Source organism: Coccinella septempunctata, chromosome 4 (assembly GCF_907165205.1).
Source record: "Coccinella septempunctata chromosome 4, icCocSept1.1, whole genome shotgun sequence".
Taxonomy (NCBI): Eukaryota; Metazoa; Arthropoda; class Insecta; order Coleoptera; family Coccinellidae; genus Coccinella; species Coccinella septempunctata.
Genome location: NC_058192.1, coordinates 27,022,614 through 27,045,769, shown reverse-complemented (window position 1 = coordinate 27,045,769; position 23,156 = coordinate 27,022,614). Strand labels below are relative to the sequence as shown.

The 23,156-nt window shown below is 31.6% G+C and overlaps 2 protein-coding genes across 2 annotated transcripts; both read right to left on the bottom strand.

Moving 5' to 3' along the window:
• Window positions 1–5,312: 5,312 nt before the first annotated feature.
• Window positions 5,313–6,394, bottom strand: LOC123310960. The gene is made up of 3 exons (XM_044894685.1): window positions 6,082–6,394; window positions 5,698–5,862; window positions 5,313–5,324 (listed from the first exon to the last, which is right to left on the bottom strand). The coding sequence occupies exons 1-3, from the start codon at window positions 6,295–6,297 to the stop codon at window positions 5,313–5,315; spliced, it is 393 nt and encodes a 130-aa protein (XP_044750620.1). The 5' UTR covers window positions 6,298–6,394.
• An 8,256-nt stretch (window positions 6,395–14,650) lies between these two features.
• On the bottom strand, window positions 14,651–16,510 carry LOC123312391. The gene is made up of 2 exons (XM_044896785.1): window positions 16,460–16,510; window positions 14,651–15,152 (listed from the first exon to the last, which is right to left on the bottom strand). Exon 2 carries the CDS (start codon window positions 15,083–15,085, stop codon window positions 14,660–14,662), a length of 426 nt encoding a protein of 141 aa, XP_044752720.1. The 5' UTR covers window positions 15,086–15,152; window positions 16,460–16,510; the 3' UTR covers window positions 14,651–14,659.
• Window positions 16,511–23,156: the final 6,646 nt, after the last annotated feature.

The following is a 23,156-nucleotide window of genomic DNA, read 5'->3' as shown; positions in this document are numbered from 1 at the left end:
GTTGACATGAAATACCTGGATTTAAAACCTTCTATAGAAACGTACTGTGACCGATTAAGTAAATATGATTCAAACCATCGAAGAAGCGAGCCGCAAACCCCAACCGCCAGCGGTCTGGAAAACAATTTTTGAGTAGTTATCCTATCAAAGGCTTTGCTGAAATCAGTATATATGCAGTCCACCTGAATTCCACAATCAAGGTTCTCCTGCAAATACTCAACGAAAGATACCAAATTTGTTTCTATTGAGCGACCCTTAACAAAACCGTGCTGTTCAGGAATGATCTGAGTTTTTACCAAATGAAACAAATGTGGATAAATCAATGTTTCGAATATCCTCTCGAAGATACACAGCTTGCTAATTGGTCTGTAGTTCTCAATCTGATCTCTACTGCCGGATTTAAATATGGGGGTAATGGAGGCTACCTTCCATCGGTTCGGGAAAACTCCACTTTCCAGCGATTTGTTAAAAATGATTGTCAAAGGATACGATAATTGTACACTGCAAGCTTGAACAAAGCAACCAGGAATTAAATCCGGCTCTGAACCTTTCCGAACATTCAATCCTCTGAGCGCATCCTCCACATCATCTCTTGCTAAAGTAATATGACTTAGATTACATGTACTGAATTGACTGTACCGGTCGCTATCATCATCAATTTTGCTGTTCGATTGTACATAAACACTTTCGAAGAATTTAGCAAAGAGATTACTTATTTCATGAGCTCCAGTTGCGGTTTCATCATTCAACGACATAGAGTTAGGATAGGTGGAAAACTTATTCTTAGAAGAGACAAAATCAAAGAATTTTTTTGGATTATTCAACAAATCAGACTCAATTGAATCTTTATAGTTTTCGGAATCTTGTTTGACTGAATATTTGCATCTAGAGCGTAGAGTCCTAAATTCAAGCTGATCGGATATATTATGATATATTTTCCACTTTTTATGGAATTTCCTCTTACGTTTTATCAATTCAATAGTCTCATAGGAGAGCCATTGTTTCAGTTTAGTGTCTTGATACTACAAAACGACCATAATTTACACAAAATGATAGCACAACTTCACTTGGGAAAACTAAGTAATATACTAAATCAAGTACAGCCAAGCAGGTATAGAAGGATCGGGTCATAGGCAATTATAGGTATAAAAGTAATTAAGAGCATCGTGTTGAGTAGTTCCTAGTATAGGAACATTGGGTCAGGGACAATTCCAGGTATCCATTTGGCTAATTAGATTCTGGGAAATTTCTATTTTGACGATTAAGTACATGTTTATCTCTTTATTTGTTGTCCTTTATCAGAAAAAAATATACCATTTAACCTGTAACGTGTATCTCATAAAATAGAGCTGATAGAAAAAATCTGGTGGCATTTTTGGAATCAGCACATTAAAAATATCTAAAATCAGATGTTAGATTTCCGGCACCAAATTTTTTTTTCATTTTGTTGGCCTGTGTAATCATGCAACAGACAAATATGAAATCTAGTTATTAAAATACAATGAGTTCATTTAAAAGAAATATAAGAACAAATATTTACTTGTAAAACAGATTCATTAGAAGGTATTGTTCTAATTTTAATACAATTTTGCCAATTGATGGAAATCAAAAGCTTCTAACGTTTTGAAAACAATCGTATTCTATTATTTCAGAAACTCCTCATATTAAATATCACAATCGAAAATAAAAAAATATATATATATATAAATCATAACCAGAAACCCATAAATTTTTCGCCAATTTGAAAAAAAGTTATTTTTACTCCAGTAACTTCGCACTTAATCAAAGGAACAATAAGTATGGAAACTAAATAATAGTAAAGTTTTACTAGGTACCAAATACATTAAGATACGCAAGCGCATCTGTCAAGTGATTCCTCTACTAAGCGGACAATCATAGAAGAGTAGGGGTAACTCAGAAAAAGCTGGCAGGTAGAAAAAAGAAAGTTTCTCATTTTATACCGATAGTTTGAAGAGTAGAGTGCACGTCCCATTGAGATTGAACAGTTGAATTTGAAGTTGCGTGTTGTGTTGTGTTGTGCGTATCTGAAAATGGTAAGTTAAATTCAATTCAAGTTATCATAGTATTGAGAAATTAGTCTTAGAGTTTGACTAAACATTTTGATTTGAAAGTAACCAAGTGGATAAAATATATTTAGAAGGAATCTAATACATTTATTTTATAGTTATTAATTCCTAGTGGGCAGTATCGTTTCCATAGTTATAATTTTGAGTTTTGTTTTTCATAATAAGTTATCGAGAATATTGTCATATTGCTTATTTTATTCCACTTGGGTTTCTGAGTTTTAATACCGATTATTAATTCCTATAGGAATGCCCTATAGTGGGCAGTATCGTTTTTCATAATAAGTTATCGAGAATATTGTCATATTGCTTATCTTATTCCACTTGGGTTTCTGAGTTTTAATACCGATTTATAAGATTCTTTATTCTCACTTGAAACTTTTAACAGATTTTAACCTGAAGTAATAAAAAACATGTCATTAAAAACATTGAAAAATTATGGAAAATCATATTGAATACATACCTGAAGTAAAATCGGTTTTAGAAGTCAGAAACCCAAGTGGAATAAGATTAGCAATATGACAATATTCTCAAAAACTTATTATGAACGATTATTATGAGAAACAAAACTTAAAAATAAAACTTTGGTAACGATAGTGCCTACTAGGAATCAATAACTATAAAATAAAAGTATTGGATTACTTTTACATATATTCCAGGAACTGTATTTGACATTAAATCTCTACTGCGTTTTTTTTCTAGAACTATAGATGTAGAATTTAACTAATATTTCCCATCTGATAGTGACAAAATGTTCTAGAAATATTTCGGAAATTCCCATTGATTCTAATTTTCTTCTTATGTTTTTTATTCCTAGAAATTTGAAATTTTATTGAAATATTCCGTGAATAGTATCGAACTGTTGATAGTGATAGTTTGAATGTATCGACATTTTTTGTAATGGTTCAGTTATAATCGAATTTTTGTAAATAATGATATTCTAATATTTGTTTTTGTTGCAGACGATCAAAATCTCAAGAAAGAACGGAAACATCAACCCAAAAAGTTCCATTTATTTTACGAGGATGGTCATATCAACCCAAGAAAAAATGGAAACTGTGAAAACGGAAGATTTGCGGAAAATAGTGATTATAGGAAACTTCATAGAAAATAATGAGAGTCTGCAGAAAGGGCTGCAGAATTTGTCAAGCCCACCAAGCAAGAAGAAAAAATCTTCAGGCCTTCTCGAAGAGAAATTGGAGAAGGCATTTTATATGAAAAATATTTTAGAAGGGGCTGTGCAAGGGAATAAACAAAAAGAAATAGCACATAATGAATTGGCTGAATTATGTGGGAAACGAACGAGGCAAGTCAGATTCAGGCATCATGATTTTATATATACTACTTCTCCCCTTGCTGTGTGCGCAAATAATACTCCAAATCGCAGAAAAAAGGGAAAGAAAAAGCACCGAAAAACTAATGGTAATTGATCGAGAAGATTCAAAGGACATATACTTAAACTATTTAATACACATAAAAATATGCTGACGAACGGAGATTTTTTCGTGATATTTGGATGGTAAATATGTAAATAATACATTTGAATTATACTTTAATTATTCTGTGATATTGATGGTTTCATGAATAATTTTTTTTTAAGAACAAACGAAGATTTTTTCGTTATATTGGAATTGTAAATATGTAAATAATATATTTGAATTGATTGTACATATAGATTGTCCTATGATATTGATGACTTTATAAATATATTTTTTTTAAATATATCTCTTTTTCTCATAAAATCTACATAAAATATATAACATAATATTAAAATTAATAAGATGACAATAAATCAAAGTTGAAACTTTATTTTTGATATTCATCGAGTCATTTTAAATGTCTATACTGCATTCCCATTTATTTTATCACTCGGTTGGCCATAGAAATTTGACACATTCTACTCTGTTTAGTAGAAAAATGTGGGGTTTTGACGCTTTTCAGAAGATTTCTGGTTCTAGTTCAGCGCTATCTTGAACATTCTATATAAAAGTCTCAGTAATCATGTATTTTCTACAAAAAAATTAATTCGAAAATATGTGATTAACATAATTAACGTTTATACAAACTGGTTGAAGGGATTCCTTATCCAGTTATTTGCATGGAAAGTACAAGAGATCAGTCTTTAAATATATTCATTTTTGCAATGGGTGAAATTTGCTTTAGTGACACATAATAATATGCAGTTGCTTGAGAGGAATTAATGTTGGTTATCTTTTTTGGCCTAATGTTGAAGCCGTTGACGAACAGAAGAATCATTCTATTAAATCCGAGTATCGTCAAGAAACACAAATCTGATATTTTATTCCAAAGATTCATATTGCAAAAATTTCGCTAGAAAGTAATTTTGGCTGCAACGACATGCTTTTGGTCACATAAAATTTCGCGTTCCCTCAACCTTTCGTATTTATAATCCATTGATTTTAAAATTTTTCAAGTGATGTCTGTTCCCCTTTATATTACAAATTATTTTTTGCACAATTAAGTAGTGTGTCAATAGATACTGAAGTATTCATTTTTCACATCATAATTCAAAATTTGATGTTTTCCAAGGCTCTGTATGATAATAACTGAAAATGACCAGATGGAAACTGTTCAAAAGAGTTTTAGATGTAAATAGGTGCTTCAAAGAATTTTGTAACAAAATTTAGGAATTCCGGTTAGTGATTAGTTTCAAAGGTTTGATTGATTCGGTCTTTACTTGATGGAAATTCATTTTGAATAAGATGAAATTGAACGACATCTTCCACAAAATATTTTAATAATTTTACAACAATTGTTTCGCTTACAGTGAAGCTTCATCAGGTTTTTACAAAAATAATAATATTTTCAAAGTACCCAATAATGTTCCTCCATATAACCAGAGTAGCTGCGTAAGTAATGAAAGTTTAGTGAATACTGGAAGTTATTCATTCAAATGCGTTATCAACACCATTAAGGGAATGATGCATTCCTCAAGGTGGATATAGGTACTTGTTGTCCAAGGAATTCAGGCATAATCAACATTAATACCCAGTTGAATGAAAAAAAAAACTTAAAACCAATACTAAAAACATTGACTGTCCCTTTTTTCCCCACAAAAATCTCTCAGAAAGAGACTGTCATTTCATTCGGTTTGAACCTAAATGCCTTTAGGCAATATTTCAAAAATTAATGCTAAATTTATCCATTCAAGAAAATGGTTCACCTGAATTATGTTGATATAAATATCTGTTATAAGTATGAATTAACTTAGAGTGGATGCTACAATATTCATTAAATAATTAATCCCAAAAAGTTTCAAATATTCTGACCTCATCCATAATCATAACACAGGCCAACACACATTTTGGTGCCTGCGATTTTTTAACTATTCCTGAATAATTTTTGGATGCAGAATGTGAAAAAGTTCTCAGATTTTGTCTATCAGATCTAGTTTTTGAGATTTTCTGAAAAAATTGTGTATATAATTTACGTTATAACTGTTATTATATATAATATTACTATTGACAGTTAAAAAAAACAAAGACACATGGATTTAAATATTTATTGCAAAAACTTAATTTACATAATTACATAAGTCACTAATCACATAAAAACCTCGACAAAGTAGATTTTTTTCTTTTAATCTGGATGCAAGTAATTCAGCGGATTCCTTTGAGAGATTCGGGTCTCTTATAAGATCGTTTAGTTCTTCTTGATTGAAACACTGCGGAGTTGCTAAATCTGCTTCAAAATCGCTGTCGTTTTCTGATTGAATTCTTTTAACTTCGTCAGACGTTGATGTTTCTGTATCATCTTCTGTCAGTTCGGGTAGACTGCTAAATGATGGAACGGGTATTTCTTCCGAATGCACTACAGGCCTTCTTGCAGAATCTAGATCAGGATATGTCCATTTGTGTCTATTGTTTCTATTTATGCCTTTAATATTAACGAGACAAAAATAGCAGTCGTCATGATGGTTTCGCGGTTCTCTACAAACCATTGGTACACCAAACTTTAGGCACTTCCTTTTTCCAGTTGTCCACTGTCGCAAATGTTCAACACATGTTTTACATATGAAATGTGGGGCCCAAGATTTATCTTGATCTCCTAAATGCACGCCAAAATAGGCAAGATAAGCTCTTTTCACAAAGTCAGAAATCGTTTTTTTGCTCTCTTTCAAAGTGTATTCACCACACACATAACAAAAAACATCGGGATGATTTACACAGGTACGTCTGCTTGTGGATGCCATTGTTTATTGTTTATTGTTGTTAATCAGGACACATACAGGTAATTAAATACCCAAAAAATGGTCACAATTTAGATTAAAAAAAAATAGAAGTACCTTAAAAAAAAAGCAAAAACCACCACAACAGTATACATCATCCATGTGGGCCGAAAGTCAGAATACCGCGATCAATGGTAAGATGTGATGAAATAACTCTTTAGCCTCGACTTGACAGAAATTGTGCTGAGAAAAAATGGGTCAATTACTTCTTTAAAGCTGTTACATTGACTGAGCATTCTATGAACAGGAGAGTTCATAGCGCTATTGGTTTGTCTCTTCGGTTTGTGAAAGATGTCAAATTGCCTAATCCTCCTTATTGGAGCGTAAATATTCAGTCTGGAGGTGATGAAGATACTTTCCAGGTCCCCATTTATCAATTTCCGAAGAAATATGATGTCACCAATACATCAGCGATCCTGAAGTCTGATCATATTGAAATATCGCAATCTTCTATTGTAATTTTCAAATTCATATTACACTTAAATCCTAAAAATCTCAAGAATCTACGTTGAACCTTTTCAAGACGATTAATATACACCAAATAACATGGATTCCATACAATAGATACGAAGTTCAATTTATTGAAAACATAAGCAAAATAGATGATTGCTCTGCAGTTAGAGAAGCATCTACTCTGCCTCAGTATAAATCCTAGCATTCTATTGCATGAAGTGACAACACAATCAACATGTATATCAAATTTCAACTTTGAGTCAAATGTTACTCCCAGATCCCTCACGTGTGATGACCGCTTCAAGATGACATCATGCAACATGTACTGATATGAAAAGATATTTAAATTCCTAGTATAGGAAATTACCTGACATTTTGCTAGGTTCAAGTAGAGACCTCCTGTCTCACAAAAACGCATGAAAGCATTTAAATCATCCTGCAGAAACCGGCAGTCGTGCTCACCTCTGATTCGGAAGAATATTTTTAGATCGTCAGCAAAAAGTAAGATTTGACAGGTTTTAAAACAGTTTATTATGTTATTAATGTAAATAACGAAGAGTAGGGGACCTAATTGGGAACCCTGAGGAACACCAGAAGTTGACATGAAATACCTGGATTTAAAACCTTCTATAGAAACGTACTGTGACCGATTAAGTAAATATGATTCAAACCATCGAAGAAGCGAGCCGCAAACCCCAACCGCCAGCGGTCTGGAAAACAATTTTTGAGTAGTTATCCTATCAAAGGCTTTGCTGAAATCAGTATATATGCAGTCCACCTGAATTCCACAATCAAGGTTCTCCTGCAAATACTCAACGAAAGATACCAAATTTGTTTCTATTGAGCGACCCTTAACAAAACCGTGCTGTTCAGGAATGATCTGAGTTTTTATCAAATGAAACAAATGTGGATAAATCAATGTTTCGAATATCCTCTCGAAGATACACAGCTTGCTAATTGGTCTGTAGTTCTCAATCTGATCTCTACTGCCGGATTTAAATATGGGGGTAATGGAGGCTACCTTCCATCGGTTCGGGAAAACTCCACTTTCCAGCGATTTGTTAAAAATGATTGTCAAAGGATACGATAATTGTACACTGCAAGCTTGAACAAAGCAACCAGGAATTAAATCCGGCTCTGAACCTTTCCGAACATTCAATCCTCTGAGCGCAGCCTCCACATCATCTCTTGCTAAAGTAATATGACTTAGATTACATGTACTGAATTGACTGTACCGGTCGCTATCATCATCAATTTTGCTGTTCGATTGTACATAAACACTTTCGAAGAATTTAGCAAAGAGATTACTTATTTCATGAGCTCCAGTTGCGGTTTCATCATTCAACGACATAGAGTTAGGATAGGTGGAAAACTTATTCTTAGAAGAGACAAAATCAAAGAATTTTTTTGGATTATTCAACAAATCAGACTCAATTGAATCTTTATAGTTTTCGAAATCTTGTTTGACTGAATATTTGCATCTAGAGCGTAGAGTCCTAAATTCAAGCTGATCGGATATATTATGATATATTTTCCACTTTTTATGGAATTTCCTCTTACGTTTTATCAATTCAATAGTCTCATAGGAGAGCCATTGTTTCAGTTTAGTGTCTTGATACTACAAAACGACCAAAATTTACACAAAATGATAGCACAACTTCACTTGGGAAAACTAAGTAATATACTAAATCAAGTACAGCCAAGCAGGTATAGAAGGATCGGGTCATAGGCAATTATAGGTATAAAAGTAATTAAGAGCATTGTATTGAGTAGTTCCTAGTATAGGAACATTGGGTCAGGGACAATTCCAGGTATCCATTTGGCTAATTAGATTCTGGGAAATTTCTATTTTGACGATTAAGTACATGTTTATCTCTTTATTTGTTGTCCTTTATCAGAAAAAATATACCATTTAACCTGTAACGTGTATCTCATAAAATAGAGCTGATAGAAAAAATCTGGTGGCATTTTTGGAATCAGCACATTAAAAATATCTAAAATCAGATGTTAGATTTCCGGCACCAAATTTTTTTTTTCATTTTGTTGGCCTGTGTAATCATGCAACAGACAAATATGAAATCTAGTTATTAAAATACAATGAGTTCATTCAAAAAGAAATATAAGAACAAATATTTACTTGTAAAACAGATTCATTAGAAGGTGTTGTTCTAATTTTAATACAATTTTGCCAATTGATGGAAATCAAAAGCTTCTAACGTTTTGAAAACAATCGTATTCTATTATTTCAGAAACTCCTCATATTAAATATCACAATCGAAAATAAAAAAAAATATATATATATATATATAAATCATAACCAGAAACCCATAAATTTTTCGCCAATTTGAAAAAAAGTTATTTTTACTCCAGTAACTTCGCACTTAATCAAAGGAACAATAAGTATGGAAACTAAATAATAGTAAAGTTTTACTAGGTACCAAATACATTAAGATACGCAAGCGCATCTGTCAAGTGATTCCTCTACTAAGCGGACAATCATAGAAGAGTAGGGGTAACTCAGAAAAAGCTGGCAGGTAGAAAAAAGAAAGTTTCTCATTTTATACCGATAGTTTGAAGAGTAGAGTGCACGTCCCATTGAGATTGAACAGTTGAATTTGAAGTTGCGTGTTGTGTTGTGTTGTGCGTATCTGAAAATGGTAAGTTAAATTCAATTCAAGTTATCATAGTATTGAGAAATTAGTCTTAGAGTTTGACTAAACATTTTGATTTGAAAGTAACCAAGTGGATAAAATATATTTAGAAGGAATCTAATACATTTATTTTATAGTTATTAATTCCTAGTGGGCAGTATCGTTTCCATAGTTATAATTTTGAGTTTTGTTTTTCATAATAAGTTATCGAGAATATTGTCATATTGCTTATCTTATTCCACTTGAGTTTCTGAGTTTTAATACCAATTTATAAGATTCTTTATTTTCACTTGAAACTTTTAACAGATTTCAACCTAAAGTAATAAAAAACATGTCATTAAAAACATTGAAAAATTATGGAAAATCATATTGAATACATACCTGAAGTAAAATCGGTTTTAAAAGTCAGAAACCCAAGTGGAATAAGATTAGCAATATGACAATATTCTCAAAAACTTATTATAAACAATTATTATGAGTAACAAAACTTAAAAATAGAACTTTGGTAACGATACTGCCTACTAGGAATCAATAACTATAAAATAAAAGTATTGGATTACTTTTACATATATTCCAGGAACTGTATTTGAAATTAAATCCCAGCGAGCACAAACATCCCTGGGATGTTTTGGGATGTTTCGAAAATGTTGGCATGAGGATGTTTCTTTGAAACGTAATATGCACTTCCCAAAGAGGTCTCCAAAGGCTATTGGAAATCTTTATTTGTTCTGATCTGTGCCATCTGTGGCATTTCTTCGTCTACCTACAAAGAGGTACTGTCGAGTTGAAAATAATGTAAACGTGTGGATATCTTCTCTAGACGTCGCATAGTTTGCCTTGAGAGGTTCATTCCAAATAAACAATATACAATTCACCTATTTCATTTTGCCGCCATTTCCACTTTCTTCGTAGTTTGGAATGTGTACTGTTCGGAGTTGAAAGTTGATTGGTAATTTGTATAATATTAACTACTTCTGTGTTGGTTTTGATTGTGAATTTAGGATCGATCACTTCATAGTAACCAAATACAATTAATAAGTAAGTATTACATGAATTAAATGTATAGTATAATGTCCAGAAACATACATATAACCTCAAAAGAATCCACGCTGCGTGGTTAATATGATTTGTGTATTTGTGACTAGATATAAGAGATCATTGTATTTTGGCTGGAATAATCGAATGGTATAAGGAAGGTTATTATAATTATTCAAGGAATAACCTTATAAAGTTTAAAGCCATATCATCGAGGATTTCAATATATTTCGATAATCTATCTCTGCCGTTGATAATTCCCACAATATTTTGTAAGATTACTCTTCCGACGATGATAAATAATCATTCATCACTTGTGAATCACAAAATAATTCAAATTGTCCCAGAAAAGTTCTTGTTTTTGAAAACTCCTTTAAATTGTTCCATCTTTAAATACCAGTACAAATAATTAAATAAATAAAATCGTTTCGCAAATCAACCTGTTTAGGAGCTATATACAACTCAAATCTTCCAGATCCTTTCATGCAGCTATTTTCTCTGTTATTTTAATTGAAAAAAATCATCTTAACCTTCATATATTTTGTGAATTAATTGTTTGAATTGTTTTTATTTTGTAGATGTGATCCATAGAAAATTCCAAATCACTAGTAAAGTATTCGAACTCTATGCCAAAGATTGGTTTAGGCATATTAGGCAGAGGAGGAGGGACGATAAAATGAAGGGAAAATAAATTTTTCATAATTTTTTTTCATTTTCCCTTTCGGTACATCTAATATTATAATCAGTTTGTTTTCTATTATTTCTGTTTTTTATGTTAAATGTGATATTTCTTTTTGGTTATTTATGTTTGTTTCATTGAATGTGATATATTTTTTGTTTATTCTCCCTTTCTGTAGTATAATATTTATCAATTGTTTTTTGTTGTTCAATTTTTTATGTGAAATGTGATTTCTTTTCCTTTTGTACCTGTTGGAGTATCATTAAAATATTTTTATTCTTATATAGTATTCTGTATTTCATTTAAAAACTTTGTAGTTCATTTAAAATAGAATGTGGTATCCTCAAACATTCAAATGAAAGAAAAAAGGCCTCACAAAAGAATTTCATATAAAGTCTTACAAACAGCGATTTCGTGTGCGCAAAGCGCTTTAGAAATGTTCTATTGTGTACATGAAAAGGCTATCAAAAAAACTTCTGAGTAGTTCTTTTTGTGACATCCCAAGGACATCCATATAATAGCCGCCTGCGGCGGACATTGGCTGTTCTATAAAAGTTCTATTCATGTATAAACAGAACATCGCAGTGGATGTTCAATGTCTCGAAATCTCTTACTTTTAACATCTCTGAGAAGTTTTTGTGCTTGCTGGGATCTCTACTGCGTTTTTTTTCTAGAACTATAGATGTAGAATTTAACTATTATTTCTCATCTGATAGTGACAATGTGTTCTAGAAATATTTCGGAAATTCCCATTGATTCTAATTTTCTTCTTATGTTTTTTATTTCTAGAAATTTGAAATTTTATTGAAATATTCCGTAAATAGTATCGAACTGTTGATAGTGATAGTTTGGATATATTGACATTTTTTGTAATGGTTCAGTTATAATCAAATTTTTGTAAATAATTATATTCTAATATTTGATTTTGTTGCAGACGATCAAAATCTCAGGAAAGAACGGAAACATCAACCCAAAAAGTTCCATCAATTTTACAAGGTTGGTCATATCCACCCAAGAAAAAATGGAAACTGTGAAAACGGAAGATTTGCGGAAAATAGTGATTATAGGAAACTTCATAGAAAATAATGAGAGTCTGCAGAAAGGGCTGCAGAATTTGTCAAGCCCACCAAGCAAGAAGAAAAAATCTTCAGGCCTTCTCGAAGAGAAATTGGAGAAGGCATTTTATATGAAAAATATTTTAGAAGGGGCTGTGCAAGGGAATAAACAAAAAGAAATAGCACATAATGAATTGGCTGAATTATGTGGGAAACGAGCGAGGCAAGTCAGATTCAGGCATCATGATTTTATATATACTACTTCTCCCCTTGCTGTGTGCGCAAATAATACTCCAAATCGCAGAAAAAAGGGAAAGAAAAAGCACCGAAAAACTAATGGTAATTGATCGAGAAGATTCAAAGGACATATACTTAAACTATTTAATACACATAAAAATATGCTGACGAACGGAGATTTTTTCGTGATATTTGGATGGTAAATATGTAAATAATACATTTGAATTATACTTTAATTATTCTGTGATATTGATGGTTTCATGAATAATTTTTTTTTAAGAACAAACGAAGATTTTTTCGTTATATTGGAATTGTAAATATGTAAATAATATATTTGAATTGATTGTACATATAGATTGTCCTATGATATTGATGACTTTATAAATATATTTTTCTTAAATATATCTCTTTTTCTCATAAAATCTACATAAAATATATAACATAATATTAAAATTAATAAGATGACAATAAATCAAAGTTGAAACTTTATTTTTGATATTCATCGAGTCATTTTAAATGTCTATACTGCATTCCCATTCATTTTATCACTCGGTTGGCCATAGAAATTTGACACATTCTACTCTGTTTAGTAGAAAAATGTGGGGTTTTGACGCTTTTCAGAAGATTTCTGGTTCTAGTTCAGCGCTATCTTGAACATTCTATATAAAAGTCTCAGTAATCATGTATTTTCTACAAAAAAATTAATTCGAAAATATGTGATTAACATAATTAACGTTTATACAAACTGGTTGAAGGGATTCCTTATCCAGTTATTTGCATGGAAAGTACAAGAGATCAGTCTTTAAATATATTCATTTTTGCAATGGGTGAAATTTGCTTTAGTGACACATAATAATATGCAGTTGCTTGAGAGGAATTAATGTTGGTTATCTTTTTTGGCCTAATGTTGAAGCCGTTGACGAACAGAAGAATCATTCTATTAAATCCGAGTATCGTCAAGAAACACAAATCTGATATTTTATTCCAAAGATTCATATTGCAAAAATTTCGCTAGAAAGTAATTTTGGCTGCAACGACATGCTTTTGGTCACATAAAATTTCGCGTTCCCTCAACCTTTCGTATTTATAATCCATTGATTTTAAAATTTTTCAAGTGATGTCTGTTCCCCTTTATATTACAAATTATTTTTTGCACAATTAAGTAGTGTGTCAATAGATACTGAAGTATTCATTTTTCACATCATAATTCAAAATTTGATGTTTTCCAAGGCTCTGTATGATAATAACTGAAAATGACCAGATGGAAACTGTTCAAAAGAGTTTTAGATGTAAATAGGTGCTTCAAAGAATTTTGTAACAAAATTTAGGAATTCCGGTTAGTGATTAGTTTCAAAGGTTTGATTGATTCGGTCTTTACTTGATGGAAATTCATTTTGAATAAGATGAAATTGAACGACATCTTCCACAAAATATTTTAATAATTTTACAACAATTGTTTCGCTTACAGTGAAGCTTCATCAGGTTTTTACAAAAATAATAATATTTTCAAAGTACCCAATAATGTTCCTCCATATAACCAGAGTAGCTGCGTAAGTAATGAAAGTTTAGTGAATACTGGAAGTTATTCATTCAAATGCGTTATCAACACCATTAAGGGAATGATGCATTCCTCAAGGTGGATATAGGTACTTGTTGTCCAAGGAATTCAGGCATAATCAACATTAATACCCAGTTGAATGAAAAAAAAAAACTTGAAACCAATACTAAAAACATTGACTGTCTCCTTTTTCCCCACAAAAATCTCTCAGAAAGAGACTGTCATTTCATTCGGTTTGAACCTAAATGCCTTTAGGCAATATTTCAAAAATTAATGCTAAATTTATCCATTCAAGAAAATGGTTCACCTGAATTATGTTGATATAAATATCTGTTATAAGTATGAATTAACTTAGAACGGATGCTACAATATTCATTAAATAATTAATCCCAAAAAGGTTCAAATATTCTGACCTCATCCATAATCATAACACAGGCCAACACACATTTTGGTGCCTGCGATTTTTTAACTATTCCTGAATAATTTTTGGATGCAGAATGTGAAAAAGTTCTCAGATTTTGTCTATCAGATCTAGTTTTTGAGATTTTCTGAAAAAATTGTGTATATAATTTACGTTATAACTGTTATTATATATAATATTACTATTGACAGTTAAAAAAAACAAAGACACATGGATTTAAATATTTATTGCAAAAACTTAATTTACATAATTACATAAGTCACTAATCACATAAAAACCTCGACAAAGTAGATTTTTTTCTTTTAATCTGGATGCAAGTAATTCAGCGGATTCCTTTGAGAGATTCAGGTCTCTTATAAGATCGTTTAGTTCTTCTTGATTGAAACACTGCGGAGTTGCTAAATCTGCTTCAAAATCGCTGTCGTTTTCTGATTGAATTCTTTTAACTTCGTCAGACGTTGATGTTTCTGTATCATCTTCTGTCAGTTCGGGTAGACTGCTAAATGATGGAACGGGTATTTCTTCCGAATGCACTACAGGCCTTCTTGCAGAATCTAGATCAGTATATGTCCATTTGTCTCTATTGTTTCTATTTATGCCTTTAATATTAACGAGACAAAAATAGCAGTCGTCATGATGGTTTCGCGGTTCTCTACAAACCATTGGTACACCAAACTTTAGGCACTTCCTCTTTCCAGTTGTCCACTGTCGCAAATGTTCAACACATGTTTTACATATGAAATGTGGGGCCCAAGATTTATCTTGATCTCCTAAATGCACGCCAAAATAGGCAAGATAAGCTCTTTTCACAAAGTCAGAAATCGTTTTTTTGCTCTCTTTCAAAGTGTATTCACCACACACATAACAAAAAACATCGGGATGATTTACACAGGTACGTCTGCTTGTGGATGCCATTGTTTATTGTTTATTGTTGTTAATCAGGACACATACAGGTAATTAAATACCCAAAAAATGGTCACAATTTAGATTAAAAAAAAATAGAAGTACCTTAAAAAAAAAGCAAAAACCACCACAACAGTATACATCATCCATGTGGGCCGAAAGTCAGAATACCGCGATCAATGGTAAGATGTGATGAAATAACTCTTTAGCCTCGACTTGACAGAAATTGTGCTGAGAAAAAATGGGTCAATTACTTCTTTAAAGCTGTTACATTGACTGAGCATTCTATGAACAGGAGAGTTCATAGCGCTATTGGTTTGTCTCTTCGGTTTGTGAAAGATGTCAAATTGCCTAATCCTCCTTATTGGAGCGTAAATATTCAGTCTGGAGGTGATGAAGATACTTTCCAGGTCCCCATTTATCAATTTCCGAAGAAATATGATGTCACCAATACATCAGCGATCCTGAAGTCTGATCATATTGAAATATCGCAATCTTCTATTGTAATTTTCAAATTCATATTACACTTAAATCCTAAAAATCTCAAGAATCTACGTTGAACCTTTTCAAGACGATTAATATACACCAAATAACATGGATTCCATACAATAGATACGAAGTTCAATTTATTGAAAACATAAGCAAAATAGATGATTGCTCTGCAGTTAGAGAAGCATCTACTCTGCCTCAGTATAAATCCTAGCATTCTATTGCATGAAGTGACAACACAATCAACATGTATATCAAATTTCAACTTTGAGTCAAATGTTACTCCCAGATCCCTCACGTGTGATGACCGCTTCAAGATGACATCATGCAACATGTACTGATATGAAAAGATATTTAAATTCCTAGTATAGGAAATTACCTGACATTTTGCTAGGTTCAAGTAGAGACCTCCTGTCTCACAAAAACGCATGAAAGCATTTAAATCATCCTGCAGAAACCGGCAGTCGTGCTCACCTCTGATTCGGAAGAATATTTTTAGATCGTCAGCAAAAAGTAAGATTTGACAGGTTTTAAAACAGTTTATTATGTTATTAATGTAAATAACGAAGAGTAGGGGACCTAATTGGGAACCCTGAGGAACACCAGAAGTTGACATGAAATACCTGGATTTAAAACCTTCTATAGAAACGTACTGTGACCGATTAAGTAAATATGATTCAAACCATCGAAGAAGCGGGCCGCAAACCCCAACCGCCAGCGGTCTGGAAAACAATTTTTGAGTAGTTATCCTATCAAAGGCTTTGCTGAAATCAGTATATATGCAGTCCACCTGAATTCCACAATCAAGGTTCTCCTGCAAATACTCAACGAAAGATACCAAATTTGTTTCTATTGAGCGACCCTTAACAAAACCGTGCTGTTCAGGAATGATCTGAGTTTTTACCAAATGAAACAAATGTGGATAAATCAATGTTTCGAATATCCTCTCGAAGATACACAGCTTGCTAATTGGTCTGTAGTTCTTAATCTGATCTCTACTGCCGGATTTAAATATGGGGGTAATGGAGACTACCTTCCATCGGTTCGGGAAAACTCCACTTTCCAGCGATTTGTTAAAAATGATTGTCAAAGGATACGATAATTGTACACTGCAAGCTTGAACAAAGCAACCAGGAATTAAATCCGGCTCTGAACCTTTCCGAACATTCAATCCTCTGAGCGCAGCCTCCACATCATCTCTTGCTAAAGTAATATGACTTAGATTACATGTACTGAATTGACTGTACCGGTCGCTATCATCATCAATTTTGCTGTTCGATTGTACATAAACACTTTCGAAGAATTTAGCAAAGAGATTACTTATTTCATGAGCTCCAGTTGCGGTTTCATCATTCAACGACATAGAGTTAGGATAGGTGGAAAACTTATTCTTAGAAGAGACAAAATCAAAGAATTTTTTTGGATTATTCAACAAATCAGACTCAATTGAATCTTTATAGTTTTCGGAATCTTGTTTGACTGAATATTTGCATCTAGAGCGTAGAGTCCTAAATTCAAGCTGATCGGATATATTATGATATATTTTCCACTTTTTATGGAATTTCCTCTTACGTTTTATCAATTCAATAGTCTCATAGGAGAGCCATTGTTTCAGTTTAGTGTCTTGATACTACAAAACGACCAAAATTTACACAAAATGATAGCACAACTTCACTTGGGAAAACTAAGTAATATACTAAATCAAGTACAGCCAAGCAGGTATAGAAGGATCGGGTCATAGGCAATTATAGGTATAAAAGTAATTAAGAGCATTGTATTGAGTAGTTCCTAGTATAGGAACATTGGGTCAGGGACAATTCCAGGTATCCATTTGGCTAATTAGATTCTGGGAAATTTCTATTTTGACGATTAAGTACATGTTTATCTCTTTATTTGTTGTCCTTTATCAGAAAAAAATATACCATTTAACCTGTAACGTGTATCTCATAAAATAGAGCTGATAGAAAAAATCTGGTGGCATTTTTGGAATCAGCACATTAAAAATATCTAAAATCAGATGTTAGATTTCCGGCACCAAATTTTTTTTTTCATTTTGTTGGCCTGTGTAATCATGCAACAGACAAATATGAAATCTAGTTATTAAAATACAATGAGTTCATTCAAAAAGAAATATAAGAACAAATATTTACTTGTAAAACAGATTCATTAGAAGGTATTGTTCTAATTTTAATACAATTTTGCCAATTGATGGAAATCAAAAGCTTCTAACGTTTTGAAAACAATCGTATTCTATTATTTCAGAAACTCCTCATATTAAATATCACAATCGAAAATAAAAAAATATATATATATATAAATCATAACCAGAAACCCATAAATTTTTCGCCAATTTGAAAAAAAGTTATTTTTACTCCAGTAACTTCGCACTTAATCAAAGGAACAATAAGTATGGAAACTAAATAATAGTAAAGTTTTACTAGGTACCAAATACATTAAGATACGCAAGCGCATCTGTCAAGTGATTCCTCTACTAAGCGGACAATCATAGAAGAGTAGGGGTAACTCAGAAAAAGCTGGAAGGTAGAAAAAAGAAAGTTTCTCATTTTATACCGATAGTTTGAAGAGTAGAGTGCACGTCCCATTGAGATTGAACAGTTGAATTTGAAGTTGCGTGTTGTGTTGTGTTGTGCGTATCTGAAAATGGTAAGTTAAATTCAATTCAAGTTATCATAGTATTGAGAAATTAGTCTTAGAGTTTGACTAAACATTTTGATTTGAAAGTAACCAAGTGGATAAAATATATTTAGAAGGAATCTAATACATTTATTTTATAGTTATTAATTCCTAGTGGGCAGTATCGTTTCCATAGTTATAATTTTGAGTTTTGTTTTTCATAATAAGTTATCGAGAATATTGTCATATTGCTTATCTTATTCCACTAGGGTTTCTGAGTTTTAATACCGATTATTAATTCCTATAGGAATGCCCTATAGTGGGCAGTATCGTTTTTCATAATAAGTTATCGAGAATATTGTCATATTGCTTATCTTATTCCACTTGAGTCTTTCCAATTTATAAGATTCTTTATTTTCACTTGAAACTTTTAACAGATTTCAACCTAAAGTAATAAAAAACATGTCATTAAAAACATTGAAAAATTATGGAAAATCATATTGAATACATACCTGAAGTAAAATCGGTTTTAAAAGTCAGAAACCCAAGTGGAATAAGATTAGCAATATGACAATATTCTCAAAAACTTATTATAAACAATTATTATGAGTAACAAAACTTAAAAATAGAACTTTGGTAACGATACTGCCTACTAGGAATCAATAACTATAAAATAAAAGTATTGGATTACTTTTACATATATTCCAGGAACTGTATTTGAAATTAAATCTCTACTGCGTTTTTTTTCTAGAACTATAGATGTAGAATTTAACTATTATTTCTCATCTGATAGTGACAATGTGTTCTAGAAATATTTCGGAAATTCCCATTGATTCTAATTTTCTTCTTATGTTTTTTATTTCTAGAAATTTGAAATTTTATTGAAATATTCCGTAAATAGTATAGAACTGTTGATAGTGATAGTTTGGATATATTGACATTTTTTGTAATGGTTCAGTTATAATCAAATTTTTGTAAATAATTATATTCTAATATTTGTTTTTGTTGCAGACGATCAAAATCTCAGGAAAGAACGGAAACATCAACCCAAAAAGTTCCATCAATTTTACAAGGTTGGTCATATCCACCCAAGAAAAAATGGAAACTGTGAAAACGGAAGATTTGCGGAAAATAGTGATTATAGGAAACTTCATAGAAAATAATGAGAGTCTGCAGAAAGGGCTGCAGAATTTGTCATGCCCACCAAGCAAGAAGAAAAAATCTTCAGGCCTTCTCGAAGAGAAATTGGAGAAGGCATTTTATATGAAAAATATTTTAGAAGGGGCTGTGCAAGGGAATAAACAAAAAGAAATAGCACATAATGAATTGGCTGAATTATGTGGGAAACGAACGAGGCAAGTCAGATTCAGGCATCATGATTTTATATATACTACTTCTCCCCTTGCTGTGTGCGCAAATAATACTCCAAATCGCAGAAAAAAGGGAAAGAAAAAGCACCGAAAAACTAATGGTAATTGATCGAGAAGATTCAAAGGACATACACTTAAACTATTTAATACACATAAAAATATGCTGACAAACGAAGATTTTTTCGTGATATTTGGATGGTAAGTATGTAAATAATACATTTGAATTATACATTAATTATTCTGTGATGTTGATGGTTTTATGAATAATTTTTTTTCAAGAACAAACGAAGATTTTCTCGTTATATTGGAATTGTAAATATGTAAATAATATCTTTGAATTGATTGTACATATAGATTGTCCTATGATATTGATGACTTTATAAATATATTTTTCTTAAATTTATCTCTTTTTCCCACAAAATGTACATAAAATATATAACATAATATTAAAATTAATAAGATGACAATAAATCAAAGTTGAAACTTTATTTTTGATATCCATCGAGTCATTTTAAATGTCTATACTGCATTCACATTTATTTTATCACTCGGTTGGCCATAGAAATTCGACACATTCTACTCTGTTTAGTAAAAAAATGCGGGGTTTTGACGCTTTTCAGAATATTTCTGGTTCTAGTTCAGCGCTATATCTTGAACATTCTATATAAAAGTCTCAGTAATCATGTATTTTCTACAAAAAAATTAATTCGAAAATATGTGATTAACATAATTAACGTTTATTCAAACTGGTTGAAGGGATTCCTTATCCAGTTATTTGCATGGAAAGTACAAGAGATCAGTCTTTAAATATATTCATTTTTGCAATGGATGAAATTTGCTTTAGTGACACATAATAATATGCAGTTGCTTGGGAGGAATTAATGTTGGTTATCTTTTTTGGCCTAATGTTGATGCCGTTGACGAACAGAAGAATCATTCTATTAAATCCGAGTATCGTCTAGAAACACAAATCTGATATTTTATTCCAAAGATTCATATTGCAAAAATTTCGCTAAAAAGTAATTTTGGCTGCCACGACATGCTTTTGGTCACATAAAATTTTGCGTTTCCTCAACCTTTCGTTATTATAACCCATTGATTTTAAAATTTTTCAAGTGATGTCTGTTCCCTTTTATATTACAAATTATTTTTTGCACAATTAAGTAGTGTGTCAATAGATACTGAAGTATTCATTTTTCAAATCATAATTCAAAATTTGATGTTTTCCAAGTCTCTGTATGATAAGAACTGAAAATGACCAGATAGAATCTGTTCAAAAGGGTTTTAGAGGGAAATAGGTACATCAAAGAATTTTGTAACAAAATTTAGGAATTCCGATTAGTGATTAGTTTCAAAGGTTTGATTGATTCGGTCTTTACCTGATGGAAATTCATTTTGAATTATATGAAATTAAACGACAACTTCTACAAAATATTTGTGGAATACTGGAAGTTATTCAAATGCGTTTTATCAACACCATTAAGGGAATGATACATTCCTCAAGGTGGATATAGGTACTTGTTGTCCAAGCAATTCAGGCTTAATCAACATTAATACCCAGTTGAATGAAAAAAAAACTTAAAACCAATACTAAGAACATTGACTGTCTGCTTTTTCCCCACAAAAAACTCTCAGAAAGAGACTATCATTTAATTTGGTTTGAACTCAAATGCCTGTAGGCAATATTTCAAAAATTAATGCAAAATTTATCCATTCAAGAAAATGGTTCACCTGAATTATGTTGATATAAATATCTGTTATAATTATGAATTTACTTTGAGTGGATGCTACAATATTCATTAAATAATTAATCCCAAAAAGTTTCAAATATTCTAACCTCATCTATAATCATAATCATGCAACAGACAAATATGAAATCCAGTTATTAAAATACAATGAGTTCATTCAAAAAGAAATATATGAACAAATATGTACTTGTAAAACAGATTCATTAGAAGGTATTGCTCTAATTTTAATACAATTTTTCCAATTGATGGAAATAAAAAGCTTCTAACGTTGACTTTTGACGTCTATCTGACAGCTGGTTGAAGTTTCAGTACTGAAGTTGACAATTTCAGAATGAGAAGTAGACGTGGCAACGTCGGTACGGGTATGAGCATTTGGCTCCTCGTTAAAATGTAGACGACAGACGTGGCAACGTCGGTACGGGTATGAGCATTTAGCTCCTCGTGGATTCAAGCGTCAATTTGAAATGAACAGCCTTCATTTTATTTTAGGTTATGTGTCATCGTGGTTTTTCTGATGATTTTTCAAATACCTTTCTTCAAATCTATATTAAATATGAGTTCTCTGAATTATATGCAATAAAATGCAAGTCGAAATCAATGAAATTCAAAAGAAATCATTGATCAAAAAAATTGTACCTACTTTTGTTTATCATTGTTTATTGAAAGCAGCTATGTTAGTTGGTTTACCGTAATCTTCAAAATTATATAAATCATCACATCACATCACATCAAGACAACAAAATGTAGCAGTCTCAGATTTATCACTTAGGTATTGGAGTAGATTCTGTTGCCAATACTCAGCTGAGAACCTATATAAACCATATATTATGTTATGCCAACAAAATTCTTCAAGAATATTCTCTTCTGAACCATGTAGTTTTATTGGTTAGATATTCTTGTTCAGAAGAGTCAACTTCTCACGAGGGATAACAATTTCGATTTCGTTTATAATGAATCCATCATCTTTTCGATATCTTTATCGCAAAAGTGCTGTTGACACACAAATTCATTCGGAGTCGATTCTTGAGATAAGGTTTTTTCAATTTTCTCTCAAAAATGCTCTCGGAAATTTTATCTCTTCTCCTTTTCTTTCCGATGCCAAAACACTCTTATACTAACGCACGCTTCAACATTTCACCATGGTCATATGTTGTTCTCTTATCAAAAATCGAAAATCAAAGATTATAGAGTATAAAGATAGGAAACGCCCTCATATCGCTAGTACTAAAAACCGACTACATTTTGGCCATTGAAAACACATTTGACAATGAGATGGCGCTGAAAACGTATCGTCAATACAGAAAAACTGTTTGATAACAGTTTTCTGTTTTATAATTGAGAGTCGCGAAATTCGAATTCTATTCCTTGTATTGAATTTCAATATTGACCTTGTTGAGACCAGAAAACAAACATCCTGAGCGACAAAACAAAAGGATGGTTTTGTTTTGTGATCAGGATGTAAATTTTCATCTAAAGATTGTTTGGAATCAATTGGTATCAATGGAATACGCTGTAGGATGTGATAAATTTTTATTTGCAATCTATAAAAAATTTACAAAAATTTGAAATTATGGACAGCGAATAGAGCTT

What these genes read in the sequence shown, in the direction of transcription:
- LOC123312391 (XM_044896785.1), bottom strand. Translation starts at nt 15,085, where the DNA reads ATGGTTTGTAGAGAACCGCGAAACCATCATGACGACTGCTATTTTTGT.
- LOC123310960 (XM_044894685.1), bottom strand. Translation starts at nt 6,297, where the DNA reads ATGGCATCCACAAGCAGACGTACCTGTGTAAATCATCCCGATGTTTTT. An exon ending in AACATTTGCGACAGTGGACA is followed by an intron (nt 5,863 to 6,081) that starts ACTGGAAAAAGG and finishes CCCGAACTGACA; the next exon opens with GAAGATGATACAGAAACATC.